The sequence below is a fragment of the Plecotus auritus genome (assembly GCF_963455305.1).
Source record: "Plecotus auritus genome assembly, chromosome: 7".
Classification (NCBI taxonomy): domain Eukaryota; kingdom Metazoa; phylum Chordata; class Mammalia; order Chiroptera; family Vespertilionidae; genus Plecotus; species Plecotus auritus.
The window spans coordinates 71,392,621-71,412,338 of NC_137774.1; the positions used below are offsets into that span (position 1 = coordinate 71,392,621).

A 19,718-nucleotide genomic window follows, 5' to 3' on the forward strand; every position below is an offset into this window, starting at 1 on the left:
GCCACACCCACTTGAGTCACCATCCGTTCCGGTTAGGTTTGGATGTGAAAAGAAAGAATATGGAAAAGCATGTACGGCAACATCTCCAAGAACAATACCATCTCCAAACTCTCCTGGCGACTGCATCCTCAGTCTGTGGACTTGCCACGGGAGCGGGGTTTGAAGATTCAGAGGAGGGCAGGAGACCTAATTCTGTGCAATTCAGCCACCGTCTTTGGCGGAGTCATGTGCCACTGAGCATGGTACCTAGAAAAACTTCTCATGCATGTTTCCCTTCAGAATCAGTGGACCCCAAACTGAAGTGGAGAAATTAAGTATAAAACCAAATTTAGGTGGTCTGGACGTGAAGACAACTAGACAACCTGCAACACTGTGGGTGAGGAGAGGGGAGAAGGCCTTAAGTCCTTATCTGCCAGGATAACCATTTTCTACCATGAAAAAGCCTGGCCATGTGCTACACTGAACCAAGACCCTCTTACAAAGTCCCAGGATTTGAAGAGCTGGGGGTGGGGGGTGGGAGAGGGGCACACACACTTCTGTAAAACACAACTGTCCGTGATTTTTTTTCCAAGTAGAGCTTTTGCTTTTTCACTGATTCCAAATGGCCCAGCATACTTTGAGTCTATAAACTCAATTACAAATCACCCAGTAAGCATGTGGCAAGATCAGTTCAGCACTTTCTATCTCCTGACTGTGCAGATACAAATTCAGTACCATTGTGGACACAAAGCACACGATTTTGAAAATATCACCAAGCACTTGAAAGCCATAGCAGCAGGGGTGGGAAAGTAACTAACATGCAAGCACAACAGATTCTTTCAATGAAAAGGAGGAAATTGACTTTTGGAAAAATCGGTCACAAAAATACTGCAGTAATGACATCATTTTTAGCATTAAAAAAGAAAAAGAGCAGTCTTATTCCAACACTGTTTGAATAAGAGTTTCAATACAGTTTACCAGGAATTGACTCATTTCTTCAAAATCTGAAGGAAACAACTAAGGAGGAGGTCCTGTTTTAGAACTCTGAGCATCTAAGCATCAGATCAGACAGAGAAATAAATTAATACCACCTTTGAAACAAACTTTTACTGAAAAATACTACTTGTGGGAATGGGGATAGGAGGGGTCAGAGTAAAAAAAATCAAAAATTTATAAAGATAGTCATCACAGCATTATTTAAATAGTGAAAAACTAGAAACCATCTAAATGTTTTATAACAGGGAAATAGATAAATTATAAGATTTATAACAATTAAACTCTACAATTATTAAAAACAATGCTTCTGAATCATTATTCATGACATGGGAAAATGCTTAAGATAAAATATCAACTGAAAAAAGCTGGATGCACAGCAGTATATATTGGCCCTGGCCGAAGTGGCTCAGTTGGTTGGAGCATCATCCTGTGAACCAAAGGGTTGAGGGTTCAATTCTTGGTCAGGGCACATATAAAGGCTTCAGATTTGATCCTCAGTTGGGGGGTGTACAGGAGGCAACTGATGGATGTTTCTTTCTCACACTGAAGTGTCTCTCCCTTCCTCTCACACTGAAAATCAATAAAAAGAGCATGTGTTTTATGTTCCCAGTTTAGATGAAAAAAAGCAAACAAATTTGGGGCAGGGAGAGGATAGGTTATACACCAAAATGTTCACAGTGGTCTTTACTTTTTTTTTTTTTTTTTTTTTTTAGAAAACAAATGTTTTAAGAAAATACTGAGTCACCCAGGGCCCCCTGCGCTGGCACACTGCCCTGGGTTGGGGTTGGTATGTGTGCCATGGGGCCATCTCCTGCAATTCCTTCAGGTCTGGGCCACAAACACCCTAAGAGGGCTGGAGTAGGTGTAGTTCTCGCCAGCTTTGGCATGACCACAAGAGCCATTTTTTCCAAAGCAAGTCTGTCACAAGTTGTTAGGTTCAGAATAGCAGGCAGGCAATGGTGCCAATCATTGGTGGGGCTTTGCACTCCACAGGGGGCTGCCCACTGCCCACGGCCCTAGTCAGGTCCACAGAGAGGGGAGGAAACCATCCTATGCAAACCCAGTTTCCTCAAGTTCCCAGAGACAAGCAAGGCACAGTGAAGAGCACAGAACCTCCTAGCTGTCCTCCCAACCCCTTCGTGCAGATAGGCCACATGGTATGGGACTGTCTCCAGTTGGTGGTACTTGGTTTGACGTGTCTTTGCCTACTCCCAGTAAGACACATGGCTCCTGGATCTAGTAAACAACAGGGCATTTTCTTTCTCACTTGGGATAAATCCACATTCATATTTCCAGGTATGTCTGTGTAAGTACATAGACCCTTGTCCACAACTCAGAATATAAGGCACCTGCATGCCAAGACGATGGTTGCACGGTAAGTTGGATAAAATTAAAGTTGGCAGAAGTATAGGGTAAAAGAATACACATGGGCCTTAAAAAAAAAAAAAAAAAAAAAAGGCCTCTGAGTAAAACAGAAAGTTGGCTTACAGAGAAGGGCTCAGCTTACATTGGCTCGGGCAAGGGCAGTCACTTCAGCTCTGTCAACTTGGAGCTCAACCCTGAACCCCTCATTTTCTGGTTTAGAGGTTAAGATGGAGCTTGTTGGTTAAGCCCAGGAGGTAGTGGCGCTATCCAGAAGGCAGAATGCAAGGGAGGACTTGTCTCGTGAGTAGCCCGGCTGAGTGCTCTTATTAAACACAAATACCAGCCATGCTCGTTTCCCTGTAACCAGACACCTGGGGAGATGCTGCACAGAAACCAGCTCCTAACCCTTCCAACAGCACACACAGAGGCAGGGTTTTTGAGAAGAGTAAAATGTAAATATGGGAGTAAGCATGAAGTGAAATTCTTGAAAGGGGCAAGTCAACTCACTTTTTGAAAAGCAGGTGAACACAGGCAAGCCTTTCAAAAGTGAGGAAAAGAGGAGCATAGAGGGAGTTTGAGCCAAGGGCACCTCTCCCTCCCCGCCCCCCAGACAGATGTGAGCTTTTTCTCAGATTTCACAGAGCAGAGGACAGGCCCGAATAGAAACCACCAGCAAACCTGGCTACCTCTGCTCAGCCCTCTCCCTGCCCAGCACAGTGAATTCCCCACATCCATACTGCTTCCCAGTTGAAGAACAGCCACCCTTATCACTCAGACAATGTGAGCAAGGCATCTCTCCTCTCCATCTGGACTGCTGGCCACAGAGGGTGATGAATGGTGTGTTTGAGATAGGAGACCGGCAGGGAAGTGGTGCGGGGGCTTTCCTGTGTGAGCCTTTTGCTAGTGCCTTGGTGAAAGTCTAAAGGAAAAGGTGTTCATCCCCTGGGAGCAGCCTGCAGGGCCTGCTTCTCTCCCCACTGAACAGGACTGCCCTCCAGGGACACCTGGGTAGGGAGAGGAACAGCCAAGACCCACTGTCTGGGGAGCAGCAGCAAAGAAAATCAAAGGACTAGCAGGACCTGGACCATGTGTAGGTTACAGGAGAGTAGGTGCTGCCTCTAAGCATTGAAGGAGGGAACCTGAAATGGAAGGAGAGCAGGCTGGGAGCTTGGGTTCAAGTGCAAGGCGGGTTAACCCTTTTTTTCCAGGCAAAGTCCACTTGATGGAGACCAGATGAACTGGCACCATGAGAAGGCGTTAGATTCTCACTGTTGGGATGTAAGAATTTTAGGCTGTGAGCATATTCAATCGCAACATGAAAAGGGTGCGTGTGCCGGCTGGGAGCGTGCACTCCTCCCACCACCCAGATGATTGAGTACCGTCCAATTTGTGAGGAGTCTCTTGGTTCCTAATTAACTGGTTTGGGGGAGTCCTGCACACTTCAACTTTTAAACAAACTCTCAGGAAGGCTCATCAGGTCTCACTCCTCCACGTGAAGGCCACCAGGCCCCGTTCTGCCTTGCTGCTCTGGTCTCATGAGGCCGGCAGAGCCGTCCGCTGGTGCAGCTGGGGCTAACCGGACGTACTGCTGACCGTGCTCCCTTCAGCCATGTGCGTGGGTTCCAGCCCCGGAGGGCAACACCGCTCCAAGGGATGATGGATCGGAACCTTGCGGGCAGTGGCTTGTATTTCACCCGACAGCCTGTTCCACTTCTCACCACTGGGAGCCTGCCTGGCAGTCACAACATGTGGAGCACTTGCAGACAGAAATCCTGCAGCCAGAGCTACTTCAGGAGGAAAGCAAGGGCCCGCAGCACAGGGGATGGGCCATGATCTAGGGACATGAGGAAAAGAGCACATGGACAAAAGCCAAGAACCTTCCCACCCCATGGAGATCAGAGGCCGCCTACAGCAGAGCACACACAACTCCCTAGTGAAGAGTTCCATGATAATCTAGAGGGCAGAAAGAGCCCAGAGACACACCCTGTCCCCTAGGTCACAGCAAGACCAGCAGGTGACCGGAGTGCACGGTGGAGAGCTGGTGACACTGGTCCACTGGAATCAGGTAGACGTGCACAGCACTGGGTTCTGGCAACAAGGACAGCTTGGGGAGGCCTCCATAGAGCACAGAGAGCAAGCAAAGCGACCCTGAATTCCTGTTCATTATTGGTTTTGTTCTTTGTGTTGTGGGTATTTTTTTCTTCTTTTCTTTTAAATAAAAAAGCTGCAAGGTTCCACTGTCTACATTCCCCTTGAGATGGCTGGCAGGTGGTCTGGAAGCGTCCCGGATAGCAGTGAGCTGCGCTGGGGCGCATGTCCTGGCAGCGAGGGCAGGGCTGTGGGCTGTCACTGCACGGTGGTGTCTGGGTGGCTCTGGTATCTGTGCCTCCACACCTCCTGAATCTTTTTGCACCATTTGTGAGCATTCCCACTCGGGTCCATCAGGTAATACGTCCTGTTTGGCTGCAGAGAAAGAAACCATTTAATGTTCTCAAAGAACTGAGTCTTTCCAAGACCAGCACCTCAACTTGTTGGGGAGAAATCATAGAAAGAAACCATTGCCTGGCCAGTGTGGCTTAGTGTTTGAGCGCCCACCTATGAACCAGGAGGTCACGGTTCAATTCCTGGTCAGGGGACATGCCCAGGTTGTGGGCTTGATCCCCTGACTGGGGGTGTGCAGGTAGGCAGCCAATCGATGATTCTCTCTCATCACTGATGTTTCTCTCTCTCCCCCTCTCCCTTCCTCCCTGAAATAAATAAAAATTATATTAAAAGAAAGAAAGGAATAAAGAAACTGCCATCCTACTGCAGCCACTGCAGGTACCTCTGGAAGCACATGAACATGTGGATTTCTTCCTTCCACATATGTGCAGATATTAAATATGCAGGTGATGACTTACAGATCCCTCAGGGCACCCCCAAAGTAAAAAACAAGCACAGGTGTCTCCCAGCCCAACTTAGGACTGAGCCATGAACGTGGGGCCCTGGGAGACAAGTGCCTTGACTCCAGCTCCCTCTTCAGGCTACAGTATTTGGATGCTTCAAATGGAAGTACAAAGGCCTCCAACTGCCCTGCGAAGGAGAACCTATAGGGACAAACTTACTGTGTGGACAAAGAAGGTTTTAAAATTCTTGGCCTCTGGTCGGAGTTCTTGTGACCACGGAATTTCACCTTTCAGGACTTTGTTGACAGGATCCACATAATATAAGTGTGGCCCTTCTGTAAGTAATAACTGTCGTCGTCGTGCAAATAAACCCTGACAAAAAAAAAGGACCCCGCTTGTTAAGGCTCAGAAGTGGGTGATGACAGTGCTTACTGCTGCCTCAGAGGCTGGACGTCAGAGTAGCTCAGTGTACAAGAACCACTGCCAGCCACCTATCCACTCACCTGGGAAAAAGGGAGCGGGCACACCTCATCCCCCACGTGGACCAAGCCTTGGATTAGAGAGTGGAAGCACTTACTGCTTGGTTTTGGCGGTCTGGATATCTTCACCCCCATTTTAGGCTCCCTTACTTTGGTTGCCACGTGCAGGAACAGCAGCACAGGCCAGCCCACCAGCTCAGGTCTCTGTGGCTAAGCAAACTCTGACAGCCCTACAATCAATGGTCAGCCCCACTGCTTCTTGTGCCTTCTGCTCCATTCCGAGGCACAGAGCTCTGCCTGTGAGAACCCACCTTCATGGAGGTTCTCATCCACTGAGGATGCCCCAGGGTGGGTCAGAAATGGGTTTCACGAGCCCAAGCTTAGAAGGGCTTGGCTCAGCAGATTTATGGAATCTGATACGTTTTGATAAAATTAATCAATAAAATAAATAATAAAACATAATAAATAACAATTTTCCAAAACAATTCTAGGCCCAGCTGGTGTGGGTCAGTGGTTGATTATTGACCTATGAACCAGGAGGTTACAGTTCGATTCCTGGTCAGGGCACATGCCTGGATTGTAGGCTTAATCCCCAGTAGGGAACATACAGGAGGCAGCCAATCAATGATTCTCTCTCATCATTGATATTTCTCTCTTTCCTTCTTTCAAATCAATAAAAAAATTCTTTTTTTAAGTTAAAAAACAAAACAATTCTAATGAAGTATTAGATGACTTGTGATGAACCTCCTCAATGGAACAGAACCTTTATCAGTGAACCCAGCCTTGTGGAGACACCAGAACCCTGGCTTCTGAGAAGAAAGAGCCGAATAGCTGAAATCTCCCTTAGCTATCAAATCTAGAGATGATCTCTAAAAAGGAAAGACGAGCCGAAACCGGTTTGGCTCAGTGGATAGAGTGTCGGCCTGCGGACTGAAGGGTCCCGGGTTCGATTCCGGTCAGGGGCATGTACCTTGGTTGCGGGCACATCCCCAGTGGGAGGTGTGCAGGAGGCAGCTGATCGATGTTTCTCTCTCATCGATGTTTCTAGCTATCTATCCCTCTCCCTTCCTCTCTGTAAAATATCAATAAAATATATTTAAAAAAAATAAAAATAAAAAGGAAAGACGCTATGTGCAACAAGTTACCGCAGGAATCTGAGAGGAAGGCATGATCCTGATTAAGAACCAGGAGGGAGCCCTGGCTGGTGTTGCTCTGTGGTTAGCAAGTTGGCCCTCACACTGAAGGTCATGGTTTCAATCCCCAGCCCTGGTCAGGATGCATGTGGGAGGCAGACAATTGATGTGTCTCTCTCACATGGCTCTCTCCCCAACTCTCTCTCTTTCCCTCCCTTCCACTCACTCTGGAAAAAAAAAAAAATCAATGGGAAAAATATCCTTAGGTGAGAATTAACAACAACAACCAAAGAACCAGGAGGGAGACACAGAAAGATGCACAGGAAGGAGCAGTGCGAGTCTGACTTACCTTTCGCTTATCTACTGGACCCATTTTTAGTATTAAATTATTTTCTACAAACTGGTGCCTACAAAAGAAGAAAACAAGAATGAGACACTCACATGAGTCAGCCAGAAATTCTCCAAACTCCTTCCTTCAAAACAAACCTCCCAATGGCATTTTTGAACTTTGCTTTAACCAAGCCTCTCCCTTCACAGATCCAAACTCACTTGAGTAACATGAGGAAACTCCAAATGTAACTGAGCACACAAGCACCGTTGCTTTATAGAACTCCCAATCTGCCTTTGGACCAGATGCCAGAAATAACACCTGCTGTCCCCTCTCACTTGGAAGCCTTCACACAACCAAGGAAAGGTAGAGGGAGACAGGGCTGCAGAGTTGAGCCCATCACACAAGTCCTTGTTATTTTAAACAAAGCAGGACCAACACACAAAACCCCTCCAAAAGGGCAGAGCCTGCTGGGAGTCAACCTGAGGATGAAGCCTGTTGTTCATGGGACCCCAAGTCAGTGTTCAGAATCCACTGAGCCACTTAGAATCATAAATCTCTAAAAGACTCAAGTTGGACTTGGTTTAAGAATATCTCATCTTAACTGTGGCTCAGTTGGTTAGAGTGCTGTCCCCATACCCAAGGCTGCTGGTTCAATCCGTAGTCAGGGCACATACAAGAATCAAGCAATGAATTCGTAAATAAGTGAAATAACAAATCCATGTTTCTAAAATCAATTTAAAAAAAAAAAGAACATTTCATCTGGTGTTTCTACCATAGTAATAAAGCACTTTTATTCAAACATGGCAGGAATTTGGAAGAGAAAGCTTCAAATACAGGTTTTTGTTTTTTTTAATATATGTTTTTATTGATTTCAGAGGAAGGGAGAGGAAGAGAGAGAGACAGAAACATCAATGATGAGAGAGAAATCATTGATCGGCTGCCTCCTACACACCGCCTACTGGAGATCGAGCCTGCAACCTGGGCATGTGCCCTGGACCAGAATCGAACCTGGGACACTTTGATCCACAGGTCAGCGCTCTATCCACTGAGCCAAACCAGCTAGGGCAAATGCAGGTTTTGATTTAATATACATAATTAGCAAAATATAGGTCTCTTTGATTTCTAAGAGTTTAAAAGAGGTTGGTTTAATGTCTGCAGGCTCTCTCGTCTGGTTAAAGCTAACAGTTATTAGTTTATGTTCTGATTTTACTAAAAATCCTGATCAACCAAGGTTCTACTGTAGAAACACAAAATATTTTATATTTGAAAACATGTCAGACAACTGTTATATCAAACAGTGACAATTTTAGCACGTAAGTATCTGAGCGTGCCCACATGCTTCTCTGGCTCCTTTTGGGACCTAGTGCATGTTCAAGCAGAATGGCCAAGCTGCTGGAACCATGTTCTCCCACTGAGTGTGCCTGGCCTAGCCTGACCCAACCAGACCAACACCCACACCCCAGTGCCCACTGGGCTTGCCTTGCTGAGACCCCATCACCAAGGAATGAGCCCCAAGCAAACTGATGCAGCATCATGTGGATTTTGAAAACAACTAAGATGAATATTAACAATATAAAAGGGCTGTGTCCTCTACAAGGAAAAGAACAGTACTTCCCTCTCAGAGGCACTTAAAAAACAAACAAAACAAGGCTTGAAGCAAAGAGAAAAAATCAAGGAGATTTCTGAAAAGGACATCCAATGCGGCTCTGCTGCAAGACAGAATTACATGGAAAAAAAATGGAGCCTAATAGAAAGCCTCTTCTAACTTACAGGCCCTGTTACATAAGAACTCAATGTATAATAAAGAATCACAAGTTTACAATAAGGGGAAGACTTTAATTATACTAGGGCAGGGTGGAGGGTGTCAATTTAAGCCTAGGCCAGTTCACGGCCTCAGTTAGCTGTTCTGCTGGGATACTGAGCCAGTGGACACAAGATCACCATCAGGGAAGTCTGACAGACATGCAAGGAAAGAAAAGACCTTCCAGTATTTTTGCAGCCTCACATGGATTAACAGGAGAGACAATTTAAAATATTATATCAAACAAAAGAACTGGAAGGAAAAAAGAAGGGGATATTGTTCGAGCCTACGTGGGAAGGGCTACTATTTATTTAATTTATTTATTATTATTTAAAATACTTTTTATTGATTTCAGAGAGGAAGAGAAAAGGGAGAGATAGAAACATCAATGATGAGAGATAATCATTGATAGGCTGCCTCCTGCACGCCCCCTACTGGGGTTTGAGCCTGCAACCCTGGCATGTGCTCAGACCAGAATCCGAACCGTGACTTCCTGGTACATAGGTCCATGCTCAACCACTGAGCCACACTGGTGGGCAAGGGGGGCGGTTACTTTTTAAAGCTGGAAACAAAACAAGCTACCTAATACAGAGTAACAGACACGACTACATAAGAACAAAAAGAACCTTTAACTACAAAAATAACCAAAATTAACAAGCAAATACACGGGAAAACATTCAGCAAATACAACCATCTGTACTTTACTGAGCATCTACAAAGGGCTTAAAACCTCAACGGCTAAGGATACAATTTGGAAATTCCCAAAAGAGAAATTACGTGACCCCAAAAATTCTCAATAAAGAAACTGCCCTGGCCAGTTTCCTCAGTGGTTAGAACATATTCCCCATCAAAGTCACGTACCTGGATTGCAGGTTCAATCTTGGCCCTGGTCGGGGCATGTGGGAGGCAACCAATTGATGTGTCTCTCTTGCATTGATGTTTCTGTCTCTCTCTCCTCTTCCCCTCCCTTTCTCTCTCTCTAAAAAAGAAAAAAAAATCAATGGAAAAAATATCCTCAGGTGGGAATTAAAAAATAAAAAAAATAAAATAAAATTAAGACCAAAAATTTTTAATTAAAAAAAAAACTAAGCGCCACTTTTACGTGTTCTACTGAGATGCACTGGTGTGTCGGCAAGTGCCATATGGATGCTGTGGAAGGGTGGTCTCACTCAGTACTGGCACAAATAGCCTGAATTAGGAGGACCTGCTGAAAAGGTAATTTGGAAATAATGTCTATCCTAAGGACAAGCAAAGACCAGGAGCACCCACCTTCACAACTGTTATTCACACTGTGAATCTGAAGCCACAAGATGGTTCAGCAACAGAACGTTTTGGCACCACACAGAAACATGCGAGCTCCTTCCTTGTCCCTGCAGAGTGAGGACTCCCTACTGACAGGCACAAGCCCCTCCAACGCACATGGATACACATTCTCTCTCCCTCTCACACATGCCTGCCAGCACAGAGCCACCTATCTCAGCTTCTCTAATGACAGGACACAGGAGAGCCACTGGTGTTCCAGATGGTGAAGAGCTGATGCTGGACTCCTGACCGGATCTAGTGGTTGGGGTAGACCTCTATATACTCCTTGAGTCCAGGAGGCAGGACTCAGGGGATAGACAGAGATGGTCAGAAGCTCCTATATTAGCATAAATACCACAGCCTACTCATTTGGTTAATTAACCAATTAGCTTAAACAAGCTACTAGTTACCTACTTTGAAAAGTTTACTTAAAGGAATCCTTTTGATTTTTTACTTCAAAGGGTCAATTCCTACTCTCCTGAAGAAAACACCCCTACCCCCAACTAGGCACCTTTTTCTCTCTGGCAATTGGCAGGTCGTCTGCAGATTGAAAGATGAAAGCAGACTTAAGTGAAAGATATGTCTAACTCTTGGCATATAGTTAGCATGCACAAGAGGCTTTACCATCGATATTTCTCCCTGCCCCCCGAAATCCTTTCCACTCTCTCTAAAAAATCAATGGAAAAAATATCCTCGCCGAAACCGGTTTGGCTCAGTGGATAGAGCGTCGGCCTGCGGACTGAAGGGTCCCGGGTTCGATTCCGGTCAAGGGCATGTACCTTGGTTGCGGGCACATCCACAGTGGGAGGTGTGCAGGAGGCAGCTGATCGATGTTTCTCTCTCATCGATGTTTCTAGCTCTCTATCCCTCTCCCTTCCTCTCTGTAAAATACCAATAAAATATATTTAAAAAAAAAATATATCCTCAAGTGAGGATTAACAAAAAAATAAAGTCAATTTAAAAAAATACAAAACATAAGAAAAATAGTCAAAAGATTCAAAGTACCTTGACAAGTAAATACAAATGGCCAATGTGTCTAGATGTTTGCTTTGATAAGAAATCAAATGCAAATTCACAAGAGCCCATTTTTAGAGCATCAAAATGTTCAAGGGTAGGCATGACCATTAGGGAAATGGGGGTTGTTCACAGGCACTGCAGCTACAAAGCACTGCCTTCTTAAATGTGCACCCTTTCACTCCACCTGCCACCCCAGGACTCCACATTTAAAGAAATATTCAGACAAGTGAGAAAAACTATGTGCAGAGGATGAGTTACAACAGCAAAATCCCTGGAAGACCCCAAACATCTCACCAAGGAGCAGTAGTTATTTAAATCACAGTGAATCATGTCCAATCACAGATACCTGGCCTGCTGAGACCCAAACGCACTCACTCCCTGCCCAACGCTTCTTAAAACCCACATCCAGTTGGACCCTTTGAGGGGCCTCACCGTAGAGTGTTACTGGCAGTTTTGGGAGGAGTGAGCTGGTGCGGAGCCTCACAGGCAGCGGTAATGAAGACTAGGATGCCTGCTTTCTCTGTTTACCGTGTCTCGCATTCCCTGTATTCTGCTCTGCATTTTTAAAGCGAGTACTACTTATGCCTATAAATTCTTACCAAGGGTTTCCACTGGCCTGCTTCTCCAATAATAATCTCTTCTCATCTTCGGAAAACTGTAAGTCCAGTTCAAAAGAATTAGTGTCCAGGTCATGGATATACTGCTCGATGTTGCTGCCCGCCCTCTGTGGCAGACCCGTGTCTGAGGCAGACAGGGAGTGGGAGGATGACGACGATGACACCTGCATGCAGCCAAACTGGCTCAGGAGATTGTCGTACTGCACAAAGAAGAGAGAAAAGTGAGAACAGCGCCTAATGTTCCCTAGGGTCCAAAGATGCAGACAACACTCTGACCTACGCTGTACCAGCAAGCTCACGGCTTGAGAGCCCCAAAGCCCAGGTAGGAGATTAGCTTCAGAACTGCAGCCCAGTTCTGCTTCTCCTGTTAAGTGTGGGCAGCTCTGATTTCTCCTCCATTGGCTGGCTGGCCACTAAACCAAGGCAGGGCTGAATCCTGCCTGGTCTGGATCCCTCTTTCCGAGGGGAACATGAGAAGATGCTCACCCCAGAGAGCAGCTAACACGCAGTCTTCATCTCCAGGAAGGGAAACTTCTATAAGCCCCCATGGTGCCCCCACTAGAGGAGGTTAGGATGCCTTCTGGGAAGAGGAGGGATGGGCACCTATGGCCCCAGAGAACCTGCCCTCCACGGTGCAGGGACTCAGTGGCAGGAGTTCAGAGAGCCCTCCTCCTTTAGCCCTGTGGTCCTATGTCTCTGAGTCTATGGCTGTCACTATATGTTCCAATTTGACTGAGTTCAATTAAAAATAAAAAGATACTCCCTTTTATCTCAGCAAAGATTAATTAAGCTTGATATAAACAGAGTTGCCTGCTATTCTAGAGAAAACTACAAACACTGATGACACAGAAAATGGAATGACTCACAAATGTATCAAAAGGCAGGGGCTGTGTACTTGCACACTCCTAGGCTGCTGAACGGGCCAGAGAGCCCAGCAAAGACCTGGAGAGAAGTGGGCACCCTGGACAGCCAGCCTCTCCATGGCTAACAAAGAGGAAAAGGAAAGATGCCACCAGGAACAGGTGAGATGAGAATGCAGCACATCCTTCCAAGTCCCCTGTGTGGGACAACTCCCTCCTGCAGACCCTGCGCCCACCCTCCTGTGTTGCCCCAAGCAGCCTTCACTCATGTGCTGCCCCAAGCAGCCTTCACTCACAGCTTCAACAGCAGCCTCAGCCCTGCCCACTAACTCCCAGGTAGGAGTGACCCTAGTGACACTCCTGGGGCACCTCCAAGGCCCGGAGCATTCTCCACTTCCTCTCTGAAAACTGCCCCAAGGCCACCTCTGGGCAGTGTCTCTCAGCTTTCAGAGGCTTCCGTAAGCTTCCGTGGGTGTCTCAACAAGCCTGCAAAGCCAGTGAGATGACTGTTACCACCACCTCCATTTCTGCAACAGGGAAATAAGGCTCAGAATGGGCCCAAGGTCACAACCTGAGGGCCAGTGCGGAATTCAGAACCAGACCCCTGTGTCTTTCCAATGCAGTGACTGCCCCGCTCCCATGGTGGAACTGCTGGCTGACCACCATGACCACTGTTTGCTGGGTAAGTCCTATCTTGGGGGCTCCATTGTACTGTTCCCAGGGAAAGCTCCAGATGCTCTATCTCTGCACTCCACTCTTCTCCCCTCAGCAGCAACTAGTACAGACGAGTAGCACAAACACCAAACCTAGAAAGGACACATGACAAGAAGTGATAGTGGGCTGGCGTGGAGGTGCTCACAAATGCATAGTGAGGAAACACCAGACTGTGCTGAACACTGAACTTTTCTCCAGGGGCCACTTGGAGTCCAGACGTGAGCATCACCATCAGCCACCAGCATGGGGTTAGGAACACAGATGAGAACAGGGTGCCTGCTCTTTTCATTCTCTGAATAAAGACAGTTTCTGCTCCTCTCATTCACAGGGAAGTCCCCTTCCTGCTGAAAAGGACACTAGACTCTCTTGGAGCCTCATGGGTAGTGAGATTGTCCCCTGTGACACAATGTCTACTTCTGCAGTAAGCGAGTATCTCCTTGAGCAGGTTTTCTCTGTATTTGATATTTTTCCAGGTCAAAGTCTTTTTCAAGGTTCACTAAACTGTCCAATTGTGAAGTGTGGTATAGGGAGCTCAGGCCAAATACTTTCCTAGGTTTTCAAACCACACAGCCTTCAAAGCTGAGGGTGAGCCACCTAACAAAAAGTAAGTTGTTAACCTGTAGAGCCAGTTTGAGATGGCAACATTTGAGTACCAAGAAGCCAGAGCTCTTGACATGGCGAAGGCAATAAAACAGCAGACAGAGGGCCTGAAAAAGACACTCAAGTGTGTGTACACGCATACACAAACACGCACATGTACATACACACACAGGCTACAGGAAGCTGAGCTCCCTAGGCACTGAGATCTGAGACAACTGCGCCCTCCATCAGAGCTCAGCCAGCCAAACATGCTGCTTCCCTGGACACCCCTGCCAAAGGCACTGGAGACAATAACATACTCCTACTGGCTGTGCCTTAGGAACAACAACAGGGCTGGGGAGGAAATCCTGGGGATGAGCCTTCTGCAGTCTGCAGACACGGAGGCCACAGCCACTGCAATGGTGAAGCAGGTCAGGCTCCCTTCAAATCTGGGCACAAAGGGTATTTCAGGATAAGCAAAGGGGGATGTGTTGCTTATAACTATAAGCAGGAGACATAAGGAGCTCTTGATCTTCGAGAGGTGATACCAGTAATAATTTTAATTTGGCTCTGGATGACTCTTAGATAAAGTCTAGAATTCCCACATCAACTAAAGTGGAACTCTACACATAACTGGTTAGAATAAGCTACAGTGACAGAACTCAAGCCAGAAAAATGGACTATTCTATCTAATAAAGAGGGAATATGTTAATTGACCGTCACACCCTCAAAGATGGCGGCACCCACAGCCACAAGATAGGGGCGCCCAGTCCCCTCAGCTCTGCTAGGGCAGCAAGTGCACAGCCGCGCCCACCCCCAGGCGGGTCCAGCCGCTCTGCGCACCTGCCTCCTGAGTCCCCCAGTCCCCTCAGCCCCCCCCAGGCAAGCCTTGGATGGCGGCTGTCCAGCCAACGCCCGAGGTGCAGGCAAGCCTCAGATGATGGTTGCCCAGCCGACACCCGAGGCGCAGGCAAGCCGCCAATGGCGGCTGCCCAGCCGCCCAGGGCTGGCCCAAGGTGCAGGCAAGCCTCAGATGGCAGCTGCCCAGGCACCCAGGGCCGCCCAAGGCTCAGGTAACCAGGGCCGGCTGAGGCTTGCGCTGCCAGCAGTGGCAGCAGCAGAGGTGTGATGGGGGTGTTGCCTTGCCCTGATCACCAGGTTGCCTCCCGCCCCTGAGGGCTCCTGGACTGAGAGAAGGGGCAGGCTGGGCTGAGGGATTCCCCGCTCCAGTGCACGCACCGGGCCTCTATTCAATGATAATAAAAAAACACTTGAAGGTGGATGGTGGGTGCACTGCAGTTCCTTGTACTCCTCTGTCCAATTCCATATGCTTCCGTAAGAAAAATTTAAAGAACAAAGTGTACTTACACCTACATCTGAGTTCAAGCTGGTGACTACAGCTTCCCACACATGGCAGGTGCTACACCCCTTGGGGTTGTACCACAGTCCCCGCTTTTACCAGGAACTAAAAGCTGACATTGACCAATGTCCATCCTCAATGCCATGTCCCAAAAAGTTCAAAGCAACAGCACCCAGGCTTCTCTTAGAAAGATCAGAAGCATTCCAGAATGTTTTTAGACGTATGATTATAAAGATACCAGCCAAGAGCATAAGAAAGATGCCCACCAGGAAACTCAGCACCAGGAGCCCAGGGGGAAAAGTAGAGGGTGCTGTTCCTACTAGCTCCAGACTCCCCCACCCAACATCTGCCTCTGGTAAATCCCTATGAGTAAAAATTATCTAGAAAAAATGAGAAAAAGGGACTTGACCACCTCAGGGCCTGGTGACCTGCACTCGGGGCAGACTCATGGACAAAAGCCACTTCGGCCTCAGTCTCGGTGAGAGACTCAGAATTGGACTGCAAAGTGTCCAGATCTATGCTGGATTCCCCTTGAGCCCTTCATCCCATGAATCAGAGTTCCATGGTCGATGGGCACAAACTTCCTAAGCACAGAGGAACCATTTTCACAAAGTATGACAAGCAGAATACATCTCTGCCTGGGTTGTTCCTGACACACACGAGCCAGCTTACGTTTCCATAGCAGTCTTCATCATCTTCCGACATGGCTGGTAAGTAAGCGGTGAGTTTCGGAGGTGTCTGATGATGCAAATTCTCCCACGTAATGGACTCAAAGAATGAATGAGCTTTCAGAGGGCCGTATCCTTCCATTTCTTCACAGCCTAATCGCTTTGTGGCATCTAAAACCTTAAATAAATGCCAAGACATGTTAGTGTTAGGGTTAAAAAGTAACTCTGACAAAAGTTCTTTTTGAGTAGTTCCTTTAACTTCCCAGTACCCTCCTAGAAATAGAAAGTGCCTGCGGCCCATCCCACCTGGTCCTACCATGGGCCAGGGACAGACTGAGTCACTTTCTGAGCTTCCTTTTACTTCTCTCAAGTTTCTGTTCCTTTCCCTCTCACAGGTGAAAAGAAATCACAACTCAAAATTAATGAAAGCAGCAAGCATTATTTTAAAATATACAGTTGAAAATCCTAAAAAGAGAAAAAAATGAATTTACTGGCTTTAATAACAAAGAGAACAAAGAATCTATCTGGATGGTAAGCTATCAGATGGGGGGCAAAGAGCCTGTGTCTCCCACCAGCATTGATTTCACAGGGCCCCAGAGCTGTCTCCTCAGGATATGGCTGTGTTCCTCCACCCCCAGACTCACAGAGGACCAAGTACACCCTCCCACTGAGGGGACTGACACAGAAGGGACAGGCAAGAAGAGGCAGACTATAGCCTTTTCAAACTGACAAGGCAGGACTGATCCTGCTTCCCCAAGATCAAGTTAAGGGACAGTCTAGAGCCAAAGTACTCCAGGGGCAGGGACAGTGTAATTTCTAGAAGCTAGGTTATAAAATGGCTGCAGAGTAGGTAGAAGCTATACTCACCTGCACCCAGCCCCAAACCAGATTCATAGCTATATTACTAGTATAGAGCAATCAACCTGGATAACCAACTGAAGGCTAGCTGATCTGACATATTATAACCACAGATTTACAGAAGAAGCCACATAGAGACTGGTAAGAAGGGCAGAGATGTGGAAAGGGCTGGCCCCAGCACCCAGGTACGTTGGCAACTGAGAAGCTGGAGAAGTATCACTGTGGCAAAACGTCCTCCTTCCAGTAGTGTGGGGTCCCAATCCCACACAGGGATCCCCAACTAAGAGCAACAGGGATGGGAACATAGCATCTGGTGGTGAAAATCACTGTGGTTTCCGTCTGCCTGGGAGACCCAGGTGACACCTTCCCAGGGACAAGCACTCCTATCGTTACAGCACGAGCCTGGGAGCACACTGCACAGTCTCCAACTGCTGGCGAGGCCACTCTGTTGTACTCAGGTCCTGTGGAGGGCTCTGCTAGTTGCATCCATCATGACATCTGGGGCCCTATTTTTCTGGGGAGGTTTTGGCAGAGACTCAGACAGTGACTAAACTGTGTGGCTTTGGAAAGAAGGCTGGTCTCCCCCACCTCGAGCCTGCAGCCAGTGCCCCTACGCCCCCCATGTTGACTCACTTGGCAGGCCCTGTCCTGCTGAGTTCAGCAGTGCAGGGGTACCAGAGTGCCTTGCAGAGCTGAGACTTTCAGACCATGTCACCCAAGGAAACTTTTGTCCAGGAATCAGATAGGCGGATGCTGGGGTGTGTGTGGCTACATTGCAGGGTGGGGGAGGGGGACACTCCCATCTCTCCAGCGAGTTCAGCCCCTGCTACCCCAGGAATAAGTACCCACCCACTTCCCACAAGCTTGAAGGAACCACCTCCAACAGGAGACTGGATCAGCCTTGACAAGTCCTGGATATCCTGCCCCGCTAGGCTCAGTTCCATGGATGGAAGGAAGAGTGGCTCAGGCCTGACACATTCAAAGTGTGAGTCCCTTGGATGCTATTATCTGGGACCAAGACAAAGTGCTTAGTCCCCTCTTCAGGCGTGGGCTGGCATCACCCCCATGGGAGACTCTTTTGATCTGTCCCCTAAGCCCAGGGCAGCTGAGCTTGCTCCTGCAAAGGGGATGACTGGCTACACCCAACCTGAACCCGCAGCAAGCCCTTCCATGAGGAACTAGAATTGGAGACTCTGGCAGAGACTGAGTGGTTTGGCTCTGGAGGAGGGGCCACTTTCCCCTCAGTGAGTCCCTGACTGTGTGATCCCCAAGTAGGGGACCCACTAGCCCTATCCTCCTGTTCCTAGTTGCCCTGCCCTACTGAGCTCGAAACCTATGCAAGAGGCTGTGGTTCATGGCCAGCCTGGGCCCACTCTACAGTCTTTCTTTGGAAGGCTTTGGAGGAAGACCAAGCAACCTCAGGGAGCCTCAGTCCTTTTACAGATCTCCCCCAGATCTAAGCTGGAGGAAGCTGACCCTTATACACAGATTGGCCACTCCCACATACACCCAGGTCCAGTAGATGCAGCCACAAACAGTGAATAGCGTGGTAGTTCCAGACAGGTAGCCAAGGCTGGTTATACAGAACCTCTGACATTGAACCTGAACCCTGCCCAAGTAGAGCCAGAATCAATACAAGCAGTGTTGGGCTTCAGATCACACCAGAGCTCAACCCAACTGGCCACATAGCTGCACACACAAAAAGGGATTCCTGCAGGCACCAGACCCTGCTGGGAACAACTCTGCCTTGGGGGGCAGCCCTTGCACATCATCTCATACGCGGGGTGATCAAAGTTTACCCTTACAGCCAGCCAGCCCGAAGGATTAACTCCACTCACTAAAGGGCCAACAGCACTCAAGACTCAACTACAACAGGAGGGTGCACATAACTCACAAGAAACATTCCTGGAGCACAGAGCTCAGGTGATCTGGAAGATTGTGCCATTGACCCAAACAAGGCCCTTCATCATAAAGCCATCATAACAAGTTTGGGAGTTATAGCAGATCTACCTAATAAACAGAGACAAAATGGGGAGCAGAGAAAAATGCCCCAAACAAAAGAACAAGAGAAATCCCAAAGGAAAGAATTAAATGAAATGGAAGCAACCAAAATACCAGATTCAGAGTTTAAAACAATGGTTATAAGGATGCTCAAGGACTTCAGGGGAAGGATGGATGATCTCAGTGAGAACTTAACAAATAGTAAGCCCCTGACTTGGTAGCTTAGTTGGTTAGAGCATTGTCCCTATACACCAAGGATGTGGGTTCAATCCCCGGTCTGGGCATATAGAAGAATCAACCAATGAATGTATAAACAAGTGGCCACAATAAATTAAGGCATTCTCTCTCTCTCCCTCCCTTAAAAAATAAAGAAAATATTTAAAAACAAAACCCACAGAGATACTAAACATTAAAAAGGACATAGAAACATAAAAAAAAAAAAATCAGAAATGAAAACAATCAAACCTTGGTTCTCAAACATGTCCCTATCTCAAAAAAAATGTCTAGGTTGTTGAACAACCCTTTCATACTGATATATCATCATGACAAAAAGTGTCTCTCAGGCCACAAACATAGAGAATGCAAGTCAGTTTACTGCTAAACCTTGTGTTGTCAACATCTCAGGAAAATTTTTGTGTGTGTGTGTGTTGTGTGTTTGTTGCTGGTGAAATGGGACAATTAGCACAAATTTAAAACACAAAGAGGCCCCCCAAGAGTGCTAATGTTACCAAGAGTGTGAAAGAAACAATGACCACAGGCAATTGAAGAGGTAG

At 47.3% G+C, this 19,718-nt stretch overlaps 1 protein-coding gene across 3 annotated transcripts in view; it reads right to left on the reverse strand.

The window, feature by feature from the left end:
- Nucleotides 1–1,658: 1,658 nt before the first annotated feature.
- The window catches only part of PDPK1 (3-phosphoinositide dependent protein kinase 1), a 92,059-nt gene continuing 73,999 nt past the window's right edge, over nt 1,659–19,718 (reverse strand). For all 3 annotated transcript variants that reach the window (XM_080681285.1, XM_080681284.1, XM_080681286.1), the window contains 5 exons: nt 16,091–16,264; nt 11,888–12,105; nt 7,187–7,244; nt 5,445–5,597; nt 1,659–4,803 (listed from right to left, as the gene is read on the reverse strand). In XM_080681285.1, the coding sequence (XP_080537411.1) occupies nt 4,687–4,803; nt 5,445–5,597; nt 7,187–7,244; nt 11,888–12,105; nt 16,091–16,264 (720 nt within the window). In that variant the 3' untranslated portion in view covers nt 1,659–4,686. The remainder of the gene's footprint in view (nt 4,804–5,444; nt 5,598–7,186; nt 7,245–11,887; nt 12,106–16,090; nt 16,265–19,718) is intronic.